Below are 19,951 nucleotides of genomic sequence, written 5' to 3'. Positions count from 1 at the left end.
TGTTATTCTTTTAAATTACGTAATATAACCCGGAAGGGGAAATGTCGGTGGGATGGCGCAGCGGATTAGGCGCTCGCTTTCGAATCATGCTATCCTGGTTCGACTCTCGGCTAAAGCCGGTTATTGAAAACACCATTTACCCAATTTATTGCACCCTCTACTCAGGGTGTAATAAATGAAGGAAATGCGGCCGAGAAAAAGAATCTGGCAACCCTACTCTAGGTAGTGCCGAAGGCTTAGTATAAAGAGAACCTTATCTTTTCATGTTCGACACTTGAAACCAAGTATGGGACCACCTTTACTTATCAAGCAGAAGAAGTTTTAGATTGTTTGAGTCTGAGATGAAAGATTTAGATAAAAAAGACCAGAAAGAGAGCGTTGATGAATGTATGACGGCTCCACAAAGAATTGTAAAAAATGATAGTGGTCCAAATACTTTAGAACAAAAGTCAGGATAAAGTTGAAAGGCTTTATGCTTAAATGCAGATGCAAGAAGTAAATCAAACAGAAAAAATTTCCAAACACACATTTTAATGGCGTTCCATGACTCCTATGATTACATCAACTTCCACACAAAACTACACAAAACTTACCTACGAAATTCATTTAGAGGTTTTGGAAGTCAGATTTATGCAATGTTATTGCATACCAAACCAATTTGCATGGGATCAATCAATCATTTTATTTTTCGTCATTAACGCGTCCGGGACGAAAAAGATACTAACTACAAAAATCGATATAGACCTACCAGCACGTTAACGAACGGGAAAAGGTGGCAAAACCTTGAAAGGTTTAAAACGTGCCTGAATGAAAAATTATGTAGTAGGCTATATATCAGTAGTTAGCACGGCCACAAAACCCAAGAAACAAATAGCAAAAAATAAAACAAAAACAGAAAGAAGCACACATGTAGTAATGAATGACAGCCTAATGAAAAGTGTTGTGGATGGAATTTGCCAGTTCCAATATTGATGTGGATGAGCAGGCATAATAATAATAATAGGATGGAGGAAGAAAACCGGACATAAAAGAAACCCATCCTCAGGCAAAAGCCCGTTTCGACGTGGCCCAGGAGAGCAGGTGTTGAGCTCTTTCTATGGTTAGACTGCACATCACACACTAGCCTAAGATATCCAGGTTAAGTTATTGCTTCTTGTCCTGATGGGTCATGGAATGGATGAGCTGGTAGATGATGATGTCCTGATGGTGTTGATGAAGCTCTCATCCCCTTTTGCGACGTGTCGTGTTGATTATGGAGTGTTGCGTTTGCTGGTAATATCTACAAATATAAAAGTACAGAACAAGCAATCGATATTATTGTTAGGTAAGCCTAATCTTTTGTAAATAATTTCGGATTTCCACTAAAATGTTCATCTTCAATCTCAGATTTCCACTCAAATCTTCACAAAAGAGTGACAAGGTGTTGAGACACCACAAGATGAAGCTGAACCGCTTGCATGCAAATGTCGGTTGTTACGTTCCAGCTTGCGACGTCTACTCCGATAGCTCAATTCGTTAAGAGCCTGACTTAACGAACAAAAAAACTTACACTTCGAGCGGCTCTAGTTCGACTCTCGGTGTGTGCGCTTAAGCATCTCATTGCAAGGACTGCTCTCCATTCAGCGGCATCTAATGGATGAAATAATTCCCTCGGCAACAAGACTTCAACAATCGGAAACTCCAATATGTCAATCTCGGTGACTGAAGCTGCGTCAGTGATTCAAAGCTTCTACAAGTTGGCTATGCGAAGCAGTCAGGATTAAAAAAGATTTTTTACTCCGAGGACAAAGATTCCATAGCAAATAGAACAAATATTTGTAGTGCTTAGTTTCCCAAATCTGTCACTGCGTACCATACTGCAAGATTTTAGTATAGGCAATGTATGTACAGGTGTTAGACACAAATTAAAACTGCAATCAACTCAACTAACAAAATATCAATCCATTCTCAAACAAAGTCAATGTTATAGTGTGAAATTTGGTTATAGGCAAATTGTTCATAAGCAATTGTTCGTAAAGCAATTGTTCGTAAAAAAATTTTTCGTAAACTGTTTTTCGTGAAATGAAATTCGTAAAACAATTCTTCGTAAAGCATTTCTTCGTACACATCAAATTTTAACTGCATGCACGAAAAAATGCTTTAGGAAGAATTGTTTTACAAAGAATTAATTTTACGAACAATTATTTTACGAACAATTGCTTACGAACAATCGCTTACAAACAATTTGTCGGACACCGTAAAATTTATAGCTGTTACGCTGCCACTATGCGAGGCAAATAAGTTGCTAATACGCGTAGTCCTGCTTCAGCCTTTCCAGTCTAGTGGTAGCAACAGTCGCCTTCGCGTGACTGACTTTTTCTGCTCAGCAAGTGATACCTTCTTGTTCCTGAAAGTGTGCTGCCGAGTAACACGCCACATCATCAAGATAATCAACTGGATTAAAATATCTTTAAGTTATGAAAGATTTCATTCCCAGCATAGCACCAGTCAGTGCCATTCATACGCTTTTTACTTGTGCATAGTATAGACATGGAGCGCAATTTGCAATGGACGGTATTTCCTTCTCTGTTAACGATTGGAAGTCCCAATGCACTTCCAGGTTATAAAAAGTGGACCCATACTTAAATAAAAGCATCGAGGGATGAGAAGATTAGGTTCTCAGTATATTAAGCTTTCAGCACTAAGGAGAGTAGGGCGACCAGTTCCTTTCTCTCGACCACTTTTGTTTCAGCAACTACGCCTACGCCCACCCAATTTATTACACCCTGGGCAGAGATGAGCGGTGTTTATCAACAACCAGCATAAGCCGGGAGTCGAATCAAATTTTCTTTATTGGAAAGCCAATGTCTTATCCGCTGCGCCATCCCACTGCCCTCTGCTCGATAGCCTACATTTCGCTTGATCAGTGACGTAGCTATTCAGCAGGTTGTTTGCGGACGATACATGTCTCATAGTTAAAGCTGATAACTTAAATTTATTGCAAAATAAACTTAATGCTGAATTAGCTGCTGTAGAAGGTTGGATTAATGCCAACAAATTGACCATTAATGCCTCTAAATCCAATCTATTAGTAATTCCTCCTAAAAAAGGCTACAACAAGTTTGATGAATTCCATGTTTTCTATAGTGCTGATGGCGTATGAGCGATCTTTCCAGGCTAGATTGGAGGGCAGGAAATCTTCAGCCACTCAGCAGTCTCGTCGTCCAGGATTCTCAGACCATGCGCACCGTGTGGAAGCCGGTGGGTTAGGCAGTGGTGGATGACATGGTCTGCGATCTGTTTCGTGGCACCACACTCGCATTCTGATGAAGGAGCCAGGCCCCACTTGTGCATGTCCGAACGAAAGCGGCCGACGCCAGTTCGCAGGCGGTTAAGCCTGACCCACGCAAGCCTTGCGAGGGACATCCCTGGTGGACGGGGATCGGCGTCTGGTATGAAGTCACGGAGCGTGGAGGTGTGATTTTGCCACTCTGTGTTCCACATGTGGTTCGTCCAGTGTGCCGCACTTAAACTAAGTTCTTCTGCGTTCTTAAGGAGTTGTTGTGCGGCAGGCACAAAGGGGCGTCTTGATTTCAGCCGCTGCTTGATAGGTGGTGTTCTCTTGAATGTTGCATGGAGGAGATGGTCCGGGTCCAAAGCGCAGCGAGCGAGAGAAATCGTGGCTCCTTTACGGCGTATAGCTCAGCGGGTTGGATGCCTGCTAGGATGGGTAGGCAGTCCGTTGGAGTGGGACGCAGGCATCCAGTCACAGTACGCAGTGCGTCGTTGATGGCGGTATCAATCTGGTGGGTGTGAGAACTACGACACCAGACCGGCGCGCAGTACTCAGCGGTGGAATGAACAAGGGCTAGGGTAGCTGTACGAAGAGTTTTTGCACCAGCTCCCCAGCCGGAACCCGCCAATCGCCTCAAAAGTGCGACGCGTGTAGATAGTTTTTTTGCGCAGTGACCTCAAGTGCCGGCGGTACGTGAGTGACCTGTCCAGGGTTATGCCGAGGTATGTAGGTTCGGCACAGTAGGGCAGGCGTTTCCCATCAATCTTGATGTTTATCTCACGCTATGCCTCCCGGTTGTTAAGGTGGAAGGCTGCCGACACTGTCTTTGACTTGCTGAGCTGTAGCTTCCATTTCTGGAGGTATGCTGATAGTGTTTGCATGTCTTGGCTGGAGGTTCCTCTCCACTGACTGCCAGTTTCCTGCTGCTCTATAGCTGCTGTTAACCTAGAAACCGTCGACCATGCTAAGTATCTTGGAATATATAATTGATTCGAACCTCACATTGATGCTCTTAGATCTAAACTTGCTAGATCTGTTGGTAATTGGTATTTTGTCGAAACTTAAACACTTTCTTCCTTTCAATGCTAGACTGCAGTTGTATTATTCGCTCATACACCCACATATTATGAATGGAATAGCCATTTGGGGCTCTACATACAAAGCATATATCGAGAAACTACAAAAGTTGCAAAACAAAGCAATAAAAATAGTTGCTGGAGGGTTGTGGTCAGAACACGTTACACCATACTTCAAGCAGGTAAAAGTTCTAAAAATAAAAGACATTTACAAACTAGAAATTGCTAAATTAATGTTTAAATATAACCATAATTCTTTACCCTGTACTTTTTCGAAGTACTTCAAAAAAACATCAAACGTTCATAATCGCTCTACTAGATGTTCAGTCAAAAATGATAATTACTTTGTTCCTCATGCATGCTACTACAAAACTCAACAAAGCATCAAGTATAGTGGAGTAAAAATATGGAACTCAATCCCACTAGATATTAAAAAAAATCTTTTGACTCATTTAAAAAACTTTACAAAAACTATCTAATTGCAGAATATTAAAGTTGATGCAGTGTAATTTACTAATGTGGACCGATACTCTTTAAGCTTTTAATCGTTGACTATCAACACCTAATATTGGAACTTGAAGTTTTGACATATCATGGATGCAAGTTTGTTTCTGTCTTGACTCTTTGTTGCTAGTGTAGATATTTCAGTGTAATGTTTATTAAATGTTTATCATCGACTTGGCTGAGGGTGGCTGGTTGACTCGAAGACCGTCATGGTCACTTCGCAGCTTCCCGTTGTGATTTACTTACTTCAAAGATGCAGTGTACATTTGTTATTTTTCTTTGTTTCAATTATGTTCGTTAAGCGTGCTGCATCATTTAATGATTTGCTGTTATGATATTGCACAACAAAAATAAACCAATCAATCAAGTAGTTGTTGTGGGTAAATCCAAGGGCGGAAGGTAGGCTACGTGGGGACGACAAAGTGTATGAAACATATGGTCAAATCTGATTTGATTTGACTGTAATACCATATTCCAAGTATTCCAAGTATTTGTATACCAAGAACAAAGTTTTATGCGAAAGGGTCGTAAATATCCCGATGATTGAGAGTGGTAGCACTCTGTTTTACCTGTCTCGACTCCAATAACAAACAATTGATCATGAATCATCTTCCTGAACGTTGTTCGTTTGATGCGTGTGAGGTCATAGGCCTGCAGTACAGTATTACCTTATCTCTCAGCTTATATGCAGTTACGGTACAGCATGGTTGGTACGACAGGTGCGACAGCTATCTCACAGCAAGTACATCTATTTATTTTTGCATTGGTTCAGCATTGTTAGACGCTGAAACTAATCTGAAAGTTTTGATTTAGACGTAGCGCTAACGTTGCTAGACGTTAAAACTATGTAGAAATGACCGCGGTTTCTGGCTTGGCTAAGGCGAGAAAGAGAATAGATTCAAGCAGATGCACAAGTCCAATTTCTTTAGAAATGCTTTTTTCCGGGACTGGCTTTTTTAAATATTTACTGCTATTTCACTATGGAAGAACTAACGGCCAGTCTAAATTAAGTACAGTAGGTTACAATGATTAATGAATAGTTTGATAAGATCCAGACTTCATTGAAAAAAAATTATAACGAGTGAACTTTTCAGTGATCCTGTCTACTTAAAGTACAGTACAGCGACATTCATGGGCTCCGTTAGAGGGGGGGCCGCGGGGGTGATTACCCCCCCACCAATCGGAGTGGGAGGTAACTAATGCAAAATTACCCCCCCCCCCACTAATGTAGAGATAAAAACTTCATCTTTAATATATTTTTTACTTTTGTGTTTTATTTTCATGTTTTTATTTTGTTGCAGAACTTTTGAGGTTTTTGCTTGGAAACTCCGACTCGCAAGACAACGCCAAGTCATCTATGGCCAAACCATGTAGCCTATCCTGTCAAAAGTATACGCATCACCAGCGCTGTATTCGAGGGTATACGGCGCGGCGGTATACGCAGTATACTCTCTGCTTTTTCCAGCAACTACAGTATAGTATACCCTCTGGTTTAAAAAGGATAATACGAATTAATAATATTATTGAGAGTTTCAAGGAAAATCCGGGAGATAAAACACAGTTGACTTCAGCAGCGTAGGATAATTTAATGTTCAGAAATACTCCTCTGAAGTCAGATACAGAATTCTAAAATGGTGCCAATTAACGCGAATCAATTCATTCAGAGCATTGTTAGCAGAATGCAAATGAGACTTTGTGCTAATGCCGACACTGACAATGGTCAGCTACTGGTTGATATTGCTAACTTGCAACCTGAAAAAATGATAGAAGGAAATTTGCGTCATGGAGAAGCAGAGGTGAGAAGAATTTGTAGACGCTTTGACATTGATGAAATATAGTCAATCCAAGGATAATGAGACTTTAGTGAAAAAGTTGAAATTGTGCCAATAATTTGAAGCCTCTCTTGACAGCTATATTTCAACTTTACCTCGTTCGACAGCAGAATGTGAACGTGGTTTCAGTTTAATGAACAATATTCTCACAGGTTTAAGAGCATCTTTGCTCATTGATAATTTTAGCTGTTTGATGTTTATTAATTGCAATGGACCACCTGTGACTAAATTTACCGCTAAAAAATATGTAAGATCCTGGCCGCTAAAGCACCGATCAGCTAAGGATACTAAATCCCGAAATTTGTAAAGAGGATAAAGATGTAGATTCCTCTCGGCAGGCTGTTTGGAATGTATTCATAGAAAAATAAACAATTTTTTACCTCTCGTCCAATTTTGATGTTGATAATTCATGTTCTCAAAATTAATTAATCTCAATTAATCAAAATTAATCTCAAAATCACCAGACACTCCAGTACTCCAAATTATAATTGACAATGAAATTATACAAAAAGTAAAATCTTTTTCATATCTTGGTCATTTAATAACTGAAGATGGGAGGTGTGACCATGAAATTCTTAGACGGATAGAAATTGCAAGAACTACATTTGGAAAAATGAAAAATATTTTAACCAATCAACGTTTAAATTTATCAACTCGTCTCAGGATCTTAAAATGCTATATCTGGTCGACCCTATTATACAATTCTGAAACTTGGACAATGTCACAAAAAATGGAGAAACGGATCGATGCCTTCGAGCTCTGGACATACAGGCAAATGTTAAAAATTTCATGGAAACAAAAGATCACTAACGATGAAGTACTCTCCAAATTCAATTCAAGCAAAATGCTTTTACAAACAGTCAAAAGAAGAAAATTGAAGTATTTCGGACACACAATAAGGCAAAATTCATTACAAAGATCATTAATAGAAGGGAAGATAAACGGTAAAAGAAGTAAAGGCAGACCAAGAATGATTTGGACAACAAACATCACAATATGGACAAAATTAACTTATGAATGTGCAGTACGCACAGCTCATGGTCGAGAACAATGGCGCATTGTATCCAACCCTCCATACGAGGAAGGAACAAAATGATGATGATGATGAATTCACGTTATGGTAAAATAAAGATTAGTATTTTGAAAGTTGTGCATTATTTATCATTTTGGCAAATCTGACAGTATACCTGTGCTTTTTTTACGAATACAGCACTGCCCATCACAATGCGCTATGTGTGACGTCATAGTTTTTCACTGCTACAAACTGTTTAATTTCGCTTTTACCACTCACGAACGAAGCCCACTACAGTTGCACTATTTCAATGTCTTTATATTTTCGGTTGTTGTAAAAGTTAATGCATTTTAGCTTCTTTTTTTTTCTGAATTGAATGTTGAAATGTAGGCCTAGACCCTAAATGCTGAAACTTTTTCTTTCACTGCGAATGTTATGGCACAGGTTATCGTGTTGTATTCATGCAATTGTAAATTAAGTTATAGAAAGCTTTGACCTTAAACACTTTTGATCCTTTAAAGCTAACCATTTAGCGTCTGAAGTGCAAAATTTGGAGGACTTGAGCCAAGGAAGAATGCAGAGAGGAATTTTTTGCGTACGTACCCTCTTCCAGTCAAAATTGTCTAAAAACCTCAAAAAAGTGTTTCAAATGTTAAAGAGCTTTTGCTCGCGATTTTAGATTCGTTGAAATAATTTTTCGATTTTAAATCGTGCTGAAAGGCAAAAAAAGAAAACATGCCGCCCAAAACGCTGTATAAGAAACTGAACTTTCAGTAATGCGAAGAAGAGTCTGGAGGGCGAGCTCCCAGAAGTATATGTGATGCGATAATCCAATAAGCCCCGTGTCGATATCAAAACATCGTTCCTGCCCCTGCTTAAATTACCTCCCCACTCTCAGGAAGTGTCCGGAGCCCCTGGCGACATTGTAACAATTCCGTTTTATTGGTGCTCCAAGAACTATTGTGTAAGCCGAAAGGCAAAGAAGTAATTTTGTGTCCATCTTTAAAGCACAGCACTGAGGATTGGATGGACCAACTGCGGATCCTTTTAGAAGTCAATTACTTTGGTGTCGTTTCTCCTTTCTTTACAATATCCTTCCCTTGCTCTTGCTGGTTTTGTTGGTTCTTTTCTTTTCACAAAGATAAGAATTAAACTGACTGGTAAAAGCGGCAGTCGAATACCGTTGTGTCAAGAATTAGTAGTGCGATACTGACGAGCCCAACCCCATGGGCGAAACACGATGTCTATCGCTGTATTGCTACAATTGAATGCCGAGAAACATAATATAATGATTGGATGGTGATGGTCTAAATGGCTAGTGTGGAAGCTACACCGTTATGGTTAGCGAATCGCTACTACTCGCTGTACTAGTGAGTGCTCACTGCTCAGCCTTGTGCTGATAGCCGGGAAGAACGCCCCTTTCTTTACAATGTAATTGTAAAGAAAGGCAATTTAATTGTAATGCAATTAAAAGTTTGGTAAAGTCATTGTCGTCGGCTCCAGCTCGTGTCCGAGCATTGGTTTTATCTTTGTCGGATTTGATTTTAGATGGTGATGTCGTATGTGGTCTTGAGGTCAAGTCTATGATGGAAAAGACGTGGACAAAAGTCACATTGTATGGGATGGTGGGAACGTGTTTTTTTAGCTTTTCTTTGGGTTAGGGTTAGTTTTTAGGGTTAGGGTTTCGTTTTTTCCTTTTCAAAAAATGTCGTGCCTTCCCTAGTTTTCTTCCTTCAGAGTGATCTGTCACCAGCAAATGCCTACCACAATTCTACATCAATATTTGTTTGGTTGAAGAAGACTTTCAGCTAATCTTTTTGTCTACAGAGGGACGGTATTTTTTCTGTCTCTAGTTTCCTATTATAGATCATTAATCGAGGAAAAGCCTCGTTGGGTCCATCCGCACGACATGTTCTGTCTAGCGAAGGTGGTGTTGTAACATGGTGGCCTGTAGGCTAGGCAACTTTGCACTATCGAGGATTGCATCGTTTGTGAGAAGATAACGAGTGCCTATAGCATCTGCCTCAGTTTCCTCTGATGTAAGTTTTCAAGACGTTTGGTGTCACGGCGGTCTTCTTCTTTGTCGTGTGTCACGCGGTCGCAGTCCGGATCATCACGCAAGCTCTTGGGACATCTTGCATCTTGTTTTTAGGACAGGGCATTTGAGGAGATGCTGCATCGTTTACCACATTTACAACTTGTGTTTCCCAAAGAATAACCCCCAGTGTCATATCAGCGTCTTACATTTACCATACCAGTTCTTAAGCGGTTGAAGCATCGCCAGTACTTCCAGGATGCACGCTTTCTGGGAGGAACGCATTATATAAGAGAAATATTGACCGATGGCTGCCAGCTTCTCCTGCTACAGTTAGAACTGCACATTGGCGGCGACCACATCTTCACCCAGTTGGACAAATGAAGCCAGAAAACTTTTTCTTGACTTCAATTGCCTGCGTGCTGGAGTTTGGCCATGTAACGGATGACTCAAATACATGTCGTGACAAGATTGCGGATTTGAGATCCGATAGTATAATGTCGAAGTTTCACAAGCATGTCCTGTTCAGCGGAGGTGGTCTTTGTCTTGTTCAGCAAACTTTGATAAAATAATTGTAATTGAACTAAAGCTATGTAACTGATACATTTCTGGTTTGAACTTGACATGCCATTATAATGTGATTTTGGTAGTCGAGAGTAGAGATTGGATGGAAATTTAAAAGCAGTTATACCAAACATCTTAGAATTTGCATCCTAAAATCAAGGTTGAAGTTGAGTTTGAAACTTTCACTCTTCTTACTGGGATGGCTTGAAATTTTGACTATAGTGTCTCTGATGGTTGTGTTGTGACTATAGTGTCTCTGATGGTTGTGTTGTGAATATAGTGTCTCTGATGGTTGTGTTGTGAGTATAGTGTCTCTGATGGTTGTGTTGTGACTATAGTGTCTCTGATGGTTGTGTTGTGACTATAGTGTCTCTGATGGTTGTGTTGTGACTATAGAGTCTCTGATGATTGTGTTGTGACTATAGTGTCTCTGATGGCTGTGTTGTGGCTATAGTGTCTCTGATGGTTGTGTTGTGAGTTGTGACTATAGTGTCTCTGATGGTTGTGTTGTGACTATAGTGTCTCTGATGGTTGTGTTGTGACTATAGTGTCTCTGATGGTTGTGTTGTGACTATAGTATCTCTGATGGTGGTGTTGTGACTATAGCGTCTCTGATGGTTGTGTTGTCACTATAGTGTCTCTGATGGTGGTGTTGTGACTATAGTGTCTCTGATGGTGGTGTTGTGACTATAGTGTCTCAGATGGTTGTGTTGTGACTATAGTGTCTCTGATGGTTGTGTTGTGACTATAGTGTCTCTGATGGTTGTGTTGTGACTATAGTGTCTCTGATGGTTGTGTTGTGACTATAGTGTCTCTGATGGTTGTGCTGTGACTATAGTGTCTCTGATGGTTGTGTTGTGACTATAGTGTCTCTGATGGTTGTGTTGTGACTATAGTGTCTCTGATGATTGTGTTGTGACTATAGTGTCTCTGATGGCTGTGTTGTGACTATAGTGTCTCTGATGGTTGTGTTGTGACTATAGTGTCTCTGATGGTGGTGTTGTGACTATAGTGTCTTTGATGATTGTGTTGTGACTATAGTGTCTCTGATGGTTGTGTTGTGACTATAGTGTCTCTGATGGTTGTGTTGTGACTATAGTGTCTCTGATGGTTGTGTTGTGACTATAGTGTCTCTGATGGTGGTGTTGTGACTATAGTGTCTCTGATGGTTGTGTTGTGACTATGGTGTCTCTGATGGTTGTGTTGTGACTATAGTGTCTCTGATGATTGTGTTGTGACTATAGTGTCTCTGATGGTTGTGTTGTGACTATAGTGTCTCTGATGGTTGTGTTGTGACTATAGTGTCTCTGATGATTGTGTTGTGACTATAGTGTCTCTGATGGTTGTGTTGTGAGTATAGTGTCTCTGATGGTTGTGTTGTGACTATAGTGTCTCTGATGGTTGTGTTGTGACTATAGTGTCTCTGATGGTTGTGTTGTGAGTATAGTGTCTCTGATGGTTGTAATGTGACTATAGTGTCTCTGATGGTTGTGTTGTGACTATGGTGTCTCTGATGGTTGTGTTGTGACTATAGTGTCTCTGATGGTTGTGTTGTGAATATAGTGTCTCTGATGGTTGTGTTGTGACTATAGTGTCTCTGATGGCTGTGTTGTGACTATAGTGTTTCTGATGGTGGTGTTGTGACTATAGTGTTTCTGATGGTTGTGTTGTGACTATAGTGTCTCTGATGGTTGTGTTGTGAGTATAGTGTCTCTGATGGTTGTGTTGTGACTATAGTGTCTCTGATGGTTGTGTTGTGACTATAGTGTCTCTGATGGTGGTGTTGTGACTATAGTGTTTCTGATGGTGGTGTTCTGACTATAGTGTCTCTGATGGTTGTGTTGTGACTATAGTGTCTCTGATGGTTGTGTTGTGACTATAGTGTCTCTGATGGTTGTGTTGTGACTATAGTGTCTCTGATGGTTGTGCTGTGACTATAGTGTCTCTGATGGTTGTGTTGTGACTATAGTGTCTCTGATGGTTGTGCTGTGACTATAGTGTCTCTGATGATTGTGTTGTGACTATAGTGTCTCTGATGGTTGTGTTGTGAGTATAGTGTCTCTGATGGTTGTGTTGTGACTATAGTGTCTCTGATGGTTGTGTTGTGACTATAGTGTCTCTGATGGTTGTGTTGTGAGTATAGTGTCTCTGATGGTTGTAATGTGACTATAGTGTCTCTGATGGTTGTGTTGTGACTATGGTGTCTCTGATGGTTGTGTTGTGACTATAGTGTCTCTGATGGTTGTGTTGTGAATATAGTGTCTCTGATGGTTGTGTTGTGACTATAGTGTCTCTGATGGCTGTGTTGTGACTATAGTGTTTCTGATGGTGGTGTTGTGACTATAGTGTTTCTGATGGTTGTGTTGTGACTATAGTGTCTCTGATGGTTGTGTTGTGACTATAGTGTCTCTGATGATTGTGTTGTGACTATAGTGTCTCTGATGGTTGTGTTGTGAGTATAGTGTCTCTGATGGTTGTGTTGTGACTATAGTGTCTCTGATGGTTGTGTTGTGACTATAGTGTCTCTGATGGTTGTGTTGTGAGTATAGTGTCTCTGATGGTTGTAATGTGACTATAGTGTCTCTGATGGTTGTGTTGTGACTATGGTGTCTCTGATGGTTGTGTTGTGACTATAGTGTCTCTGATGGTTGTGTTGTGAATATAGTGTCTCTGATGGTTGTGTTGTGACTATAGTGTCTCTGATGGTTGTGTTGTGACTATAGTGTCTCTGATGGTGGTGTTGTGACTATAGTGTTTCTGATGGTTGTGTTGTGACTATAGTGTTTCTGATGGTTGTGTTGTGACTATAGTGTCTCTGATGGTTGTGTTGTGAGTATAGTGTCTCTGATGGTTGTGTTGTGACTATAGTGTCTCTGATGGTTGTGTTGTGACTATAGTGTCTCTGATGGTTGTGTTGTGACTATAGTGTCTCTGATGGTTGTGTTGTGACTATAATGTCTCTGATGGTGTTGTTGTGACTATAACGTCTCTGATGGTGGTGTTGTGACTATCTAGTGTCTCTGATGGTTGTGTTGTATCTATAGTGTCTCTGATGGTTGTGTTGTGACTATAGTGTCTCTGATGGTTGTGTTGTGACTATAGTGTCTCTGATGGTCTACACTATGTAGAGATCAGAGACCAACTAACATGAGCCATGGACACTTTTTCATCACGAGTTCTTTTCTTTATTTACAGAAGTTGTTAGGCTAGAGACCAAACTATTCAAACCGATGATTAGGTTGATTGTCTCTGATGGTGGTGTTGTGACTATACTGTCTTTGATGATTGTGTTGTGACTATAGTGTCTCTGATGGTTGTGTTGTGACTATAGTGTCTCTGATGGTTGTGTTGTGACTATAGTGTCTCTGATGGTTGTGTTGTGACTATAGTGTCTCTGATGGTGGTGTTGTGACTATAGTGTCTCTGATGGTTGTGTTGTGACTATGGTGTCTCTGATGGTTGTGTTGTGATTATAGTGTCTCTGATGATTGTGTTGTGACTATAGTGTCTCTGATGGTTGTGTTGTGACTATAGTGTCTCTGATGGTTGTGTTGTGACTATAGTGTCTCTGATGATTGTGTTGTGACTATAGTGTCTCTGATGGTTGTGTTGTGAGTATAGTGTCTCTGATGGTTGTGTTGTGACTATAGTGTCTCTGATGGTTGTGTTGTGACTATAGTGTCTCTGATGGTTGTGTTGTGAGTATAGTGTCTCTGATGGTTGTAATGTGACTATAGTGTCTCTGATGGTTGTGTTGTGACTATAGTGTCTCTGATGGTTGTGTTGTGACTATAGTGTCTCTGATGGTTGTGTTGTGAATATAGTGTCTCTGATGGTTGTGTTGTGACTATAGTGTCTCTGATGGCTGTGTTGTGACTATAGTGTTTCTGATGGTGGTGTTGTGACTATAGTGTTTCTGATGGTTGTGTTGTGACTATAGTGTCTCTGATGGTTGTGTTGTGAGTATAGTGTCTCTGATGGTTGTGTTGTGACTATAGTGTCTCTGATGGTTGTGTTGTGACTATAGTGTCTCTGATGGTGGTGTTGTGACTATAGTGTTTCTGATGGTGGTGTTGTGACTATAGTGTCTCTGATGGTTGTGTTGTGAGTTGTGACTATAGTGTCTCTGATAGTGGTGTTGTGACTATAGTGTCTCTGATGATTGTGTTGTGACTATAGTGTCTCTGATGGCTGTGTTGTGACTATAGTGTCTCTGATGGTTGTGTTGTGACTATAGTGTCTCTGATGGTTGTGCTGTGACTATAGTGTCTCTGATGGTTGTGTTGTGACTATAGTGTCTCTGATGGTTGTGTTGTGACTATAGTGTCTCTGATGATTGTGTTGTGACTATAGTGTCTCTGATGGTTGTGTTGTGAGTATAGTGTCTCTGATGGTTGTGTTGTGACTATAGTGTCTCTGATGGTTGTGTTGTGACTATAGTGTCTCTGATGGTGGTGTTGTGACTATAGTGTTTCTGATGGTGGTGTTGTGACTATAGTGTCTCTGATGGTGGTGTTGTGACTATAGTGTTTCTGATGGTGGTGTTGTGACTATAGTGTCTCTGATGGTTGTGTTGTGACTATAGTGTCTCTGATGGTTGTGTTGTGACTATAGTGTCTCTGATGGTTGTGTTGTGACTATAGTGTCTCTGATGGTTGTGCTGTGACTATAGTGTCTCTGATGGTTGTGTTGTGACTATAGTGTCTCTGATGGTTGTGTTGTGACTATAGTGTCTCTGATGATTGTGTTGTGACTATAGTGTCTCTGATGGTTGTGTTGTGAGTATAGTGTCTCTGATGGTTGTGTTGTGACTATAGTGTCTCTGATGGTTGTGTTGTGACTATAGTGTCTCTGATGGTTGTGTTGTGAGTATAGTGTCTCTGATGGTTGTAATGTGACTATAGTGTCTCTGATGGTTGTGTTGTGACTATGGTGTCTCTGATGGTTGTGTTGTGACTATAGTGTCTCTGATGGTTGTGTTGTGAATATAGTGTCTCTGATGGTTGTGTTGTGACTATAGTGTCTCTGATGGCTGTGTTGTGACTATAGTGTTTCTGATGGTGGTGTTGTGACTATAGTGTTTCTGATGGTTGTGTTGTGACTATAGTGTCTCTGATGGTTGTGTTGTGACTATAGTGTCTCTGATGATTGTGTTGTGACTATAGTGTCTCTGATGGTTGTGTTGTGAGTATAGTGTCTCTGATGGTTGTGTTGTGACTATAGTGTCTCTGATGGTTGTGTTGTGACTATAGTGTCTCTGATGGTTGTGTTGTGAGTATAGTGTCTCTGATGGTTGTAATGTGACTATAGTGTCTCTGATGGTTGTGTTGTGACTATGGTGTCTCTGATGGTTGTGTTGTGACTATAGTGTCTCTGATGGTTGTGTTGTGAATATAGTGTCTCTGATGGTTGTGTTGTGACTATAGTGTCTCTGATGGTTGTGTTGTGACTATAGTGTCTCTGATGGTGGTGTTGTGACTATAGTGTTTCTGATGGTTGTGTTGTGACTATAGTGTTTCTGATGGTTGTGTTGTGACTATAGTGTCTCTGATGGTTGTGTTGTGAGTATAGTGTCTCTGATGGTTGTGTTGTGACTATAGTGTCTCTGATGGTTGTGTTGTGACTATAGTGTCTCTGATGGTTGTGTTGTGACTATAGTGTCTCTGATGGTTGTGTTGTGACTATAGTGTCTCTGATGGTGTTGTTGTGACTATAACGTCTCTGATGGTGGTGTTGTGACTATCTAGTGTCTCTGATGGTTGTGTTGTATCTATAGTGTCTCTGATGGTTGTGTTGTGACTATAGTGTCTCTGATGGTTGTGTTGTGACTATAGTGTCTCTGATGGTCTACACTATGTAGAGATCAGAGACCAACTAACATGAGCCATGGACACTTTTTCATCACGAGTTCTTTTCTTTATTTACAGAAGTTGTTAGGCTAGAGACCAAACTATTCAAACCGATGATTAGGTTGATTGTCTCTGATGGTGGTGTTGTGACTATACTGTCTTTGATGATTGTGTTGTGACTATAGTGTCTCTGATGGTTGTGTTGTGACTATAGTGTCTCTGATGGTTGTGTTGTGACTATAGTGTCTCTGATGGTTGTGTTGTGACTATAGTGTCTCTGATGGTGGTGTTGTGACTATAGTGTCTCTGATGGTTGTGTTGTGACTATGGTGTCTCTGATGGTTGTGTTGTGATTATAGTGTCTCTGATGATTGTGTTGTGACTATAGTGTCTCTGATGGTTGTGTTGTGACTATAGTGTCTCTGATGGTTGTGTTGTGACTATAGTGTCTCTGATGATTGTGTTGTGACTATAGTGTCTCTGATGGTTGTGTTGTGAGTATAGTATCTCTGATGGTTGTGTTGTGACTATAGTGTCTCTGATGGTTGTGTTGTGACTATAGTGTCTCTGATGGTTGTGTTGTGAGTATAGTGTCTCTGATGGTTGTAATGTGACTATAGTGTCTCTGATGGTTGTGTTGTGACTATAGTGTCTCTGATGGTTGTGTTGTGACTATAGTGTCTCTGATGGTTGTGTTGTGAATATAGTGTCTCTGATGGTTGTGTTGTGACTATAGTGTCTCTGATGGCTGTGTTGTGACTATAGTGTTTCTGATGGTGGTGTTGTGACTATAGTGTTTCTGATGGTTGTGTTGTGACTATAGTGTCTCTGATGGTTGTGTTGTGACTATAGTGTCTCTGATGGTTGTGTTGTGACTATAGTGTCTCTGATGGTTGTGTTGTGACTATAGTGTCTCTGATGGTGGTGTTGTGACTATAGTGTTTCTGATGGTGGTGTTGTGACTATAGTGTCTCTGATGGTTGTGTTGTGAGTTGTGACTATAGTGTCTCTGATAGTGGTGTTGTGACTATAGTGTCTCTGATGATTGTGTTGTGACTATAGTGTCTCTGATGGCTGTGTTGTGACTATAGTGTCTCTGATGGCTGTGTTGTGACTATAGTGTCTCTGATGGTGGTGTTGTGACTATAGTGTTTCTGATGGTGGTGTTGTGACTATAGTATCTTTGATGGTGGTGTTGTGACTATAGTGTTTCTGATGGTGGTGTTGTGACTATAGTGTCTCTTATGTTGTGACTATAGTGTCTCTGATGGTGGTGTTGTGAGTTGTGACTATAGTGTCTCTGATGGTGGTGTTGTGACTATAGTGTCTCTGATGGTTGTGTTGTGACTATAGTGTCTCTGATGGTTGTGTTGTGAGTTGTGACTATAGTGTCTCTGATGGTGGTGTTGTGACTATAGTGTCTCGGATGGTTGTGTTGTGACTATAGTGTCTCTGATGATTGTGTTGTGACTATAGTGTCTCTGATGGCTGTGTTGTGACTATAGTGTCTCTGATGGTGGTGTTGTGACTATAGTGTTTCTGATGGTGGTGTTGTGACTATAGTGTCTCTGATGGTTGTGTTGTGAGTTGTGACTATAGTGTCTCTGATGGTGGTGTTGTGACTATAATGTCTCTGATGGTTGTGTTGTGACTATAGTGTCTCTGATGGTTGTGTTGTGACTATAGTGTCTCTGATGGTTGTGTTGTGACTATAGTGTCTCTGATGGCTGTGTTGTGACTATAGTGTCTCTGATGGTTGTGTTGTGACTATAGTGTCTCTGATGGTTGTGTTGTGACTATAGTGTCTCTGATGGTGGTGTTGTGACTATAGTGTTTCTGATGGTTGTGTTGTGACTATAGTGTCTCTGATGGTTGTTTTGTGACTATAGTGTCTCTGATGGTGGTGTTGTGACTATAGTGTTTCTGATGGTTGTGTTGTGACTATAGTGTTTCTGATGGTTGTGTTGTGACTATAGTGTCTCTGATGGTTGTGTTGTGAGTATAGTGTCTCTGATGGTTGTGTTGTGACTATAGTGTCTCTGATGGTTGTGTTGTGACTATAGTGTCTCTGATGGTTGTGTTGTGACTATAGTGTCTCTGATGGTTGTGTTGTGACTATAATGTCTCTGATGGTGTTGTTGTGACTATAACGTCTCTGATGGTGGTGTTGTGACTATCTAGTGTCTCTGATGGTTGTGTTGTATCTATAGTGTCTCTGATGGTTGTGTTGTGACTATAGTGTCTCTGATGGTTGTGTTGTGACTATAGTGTCTCTGATGGTCTACACTATGTAGAGATCAGAGACCAACTAACATGAGCCATGGACACTTTTTCATCACGAGTTCTTTTCTTTATTTACAGAAGTTGTTAGGCTAGAGACCAAACTATTCAAACCGATGATTAGGTTGATTGATTATTATGGTCTACTCCCCAATTCAAGTTTTTTTTAGTCGGGTAGGCTATGAAAACATCTTCTGATTGACAATGTATTACCTCGAATCAGCACCGATCGGGGGTTGAGGGACATTTGGCCGGATGGCCACGTGGCCAAGTGGTGAGAGAAAATGAACAAACGTAATTTATCATTAGTATGCTACTCAGTTTCATTGCATGTACAGAAACGAATACTCTTTTGCAGAAGTAAGACGAAATCAGTGATTTAGTGATCATAGAATATTTATATATTTTGCATATGGCAGTCTCTTGTTTCAGTACAAAATCTTTGTCGGAGTTAAAATTGGACACTCTTCGAGTAGTCGACATTGAGAAACGGCGATCACCTTCAAAGCATTACGTAAGAAAACAACGATTTTAACAATTATTGTCATAATGAATAATTAAACAATAAATCTTATTAATACTACAAAAGTGCTTAATGCCAAGCAAAAAGCCAAACAGAGCGAATTAAATCAAATGTAGTTATTACTCTCTACAGCAAGGGTCTCAAACTCAAATTGCTAATAGGGCCAAATACACACTTGTAAATTAACCCGAGGGCCGCAATATACAATAAGAAGCTAATAAACAACATAACACAGTTAAAACGCAATAAAAAAAAAGGAGTAGGAACCCTCCAAAAACGTGAGATCGCAAGAAAAAGTAGTAAAAACAAAGAGATGGAAAAACACTGTGCGAACGCAAGAAGAACGCTAACGCAAAAGAAAAAACAAAGTAGAGCGCAAACAAAACGATGGACCTGGAAAGCAAAAATCTTGCAAGCTATTTTCAAAAAAAGCGGAAAAACTAAACCCTTGAAGAACGTTATTCAGCAAATACCAAGGTTACTGTTGCAATGACCACACAATAAGTGAATAGGTAATGTGATTGTGATGTAACAATACGAGTTTCTCGCACGCAATAAAATGGCGCGACAGCAGTGATAAGAAGTCCAGGGGAAGTTTGATGGACATTTTCAGATTTTTTGAGCAATTTTAGAGTGCATTTTATTTAATTCTGTAGAACAAATATGTATCTTACGGTACTTTAATAGTTAGCCTACTTATTTTATAGATTAAAAATGCACCGCGGGCCGCACCAAAAGTCCTCGAGGGCCGCATGCGGCCTGCGGCCGCGTGTTTGAGGCCCTTGCTCTACAGTGTCTTTGGGGTGTGTAAACCGTGCGATCGCACAGGGCCCGCAAATTAGGGGCCCACAGTTTACTCAGAAAATGCAGTTATTTTTGTCATTTCCAATGGAAAAAATTCAATTCGATTCACAAGCAAGTAGGCTACCGGTATCTTTGAAGTCAGTTGCGGCTTTAGGGTGAAGCAAATGCTGAGATTGTCGCGTCGGGCCACCTTTACAA

The 19,951-nt window shown here is 40.4% G+C and overlaps 1 protein-coding gene across 1 annotated transcript in view; it reads left to right on the top strand.

The window, feature by feature from the left end:
• The first annotated feature begins 18,838 nt into the window (after positions 1 to 18,838).
• The window catches only part of LOC145782352 (SH3 and PX domain-containing protein 2B-like), a 67,169-nt gene continuing 66,056 nt past the window's right edge, over positions 18,839 to 19,951 (top strand). The window contains exon 1 of the mRNA XM_082594136.1: positions 18,839 to 18,940. Within this exon, the coding sequence (XP_082450262.1) occupies positions 18,839 to 18,940 (102 nt within the window). The remainder of the gene's footprint in view (positions 18,941 to 19,951) is intronic.

This window comes from Aplidium turbinatum, chromosome 13, assembly GCF_918807975.1.
Source record: "Aplidium turbinatum chromosome 13, kaAplTurb1.1, whole genome shotgun sequence".
Taxonomy (NCBI): Eukaryota; Metazoa; Chordata; class Ascidiacea; order Aplousobranchia; family Polyclinidae; genus Aplidium; species Aplidium turbinatum.
The sequence above is the reverse complement of the archived record's forward strand: the minus strand, read 5'-3'. Positions and strand labels throughout refer to the sequence as shown.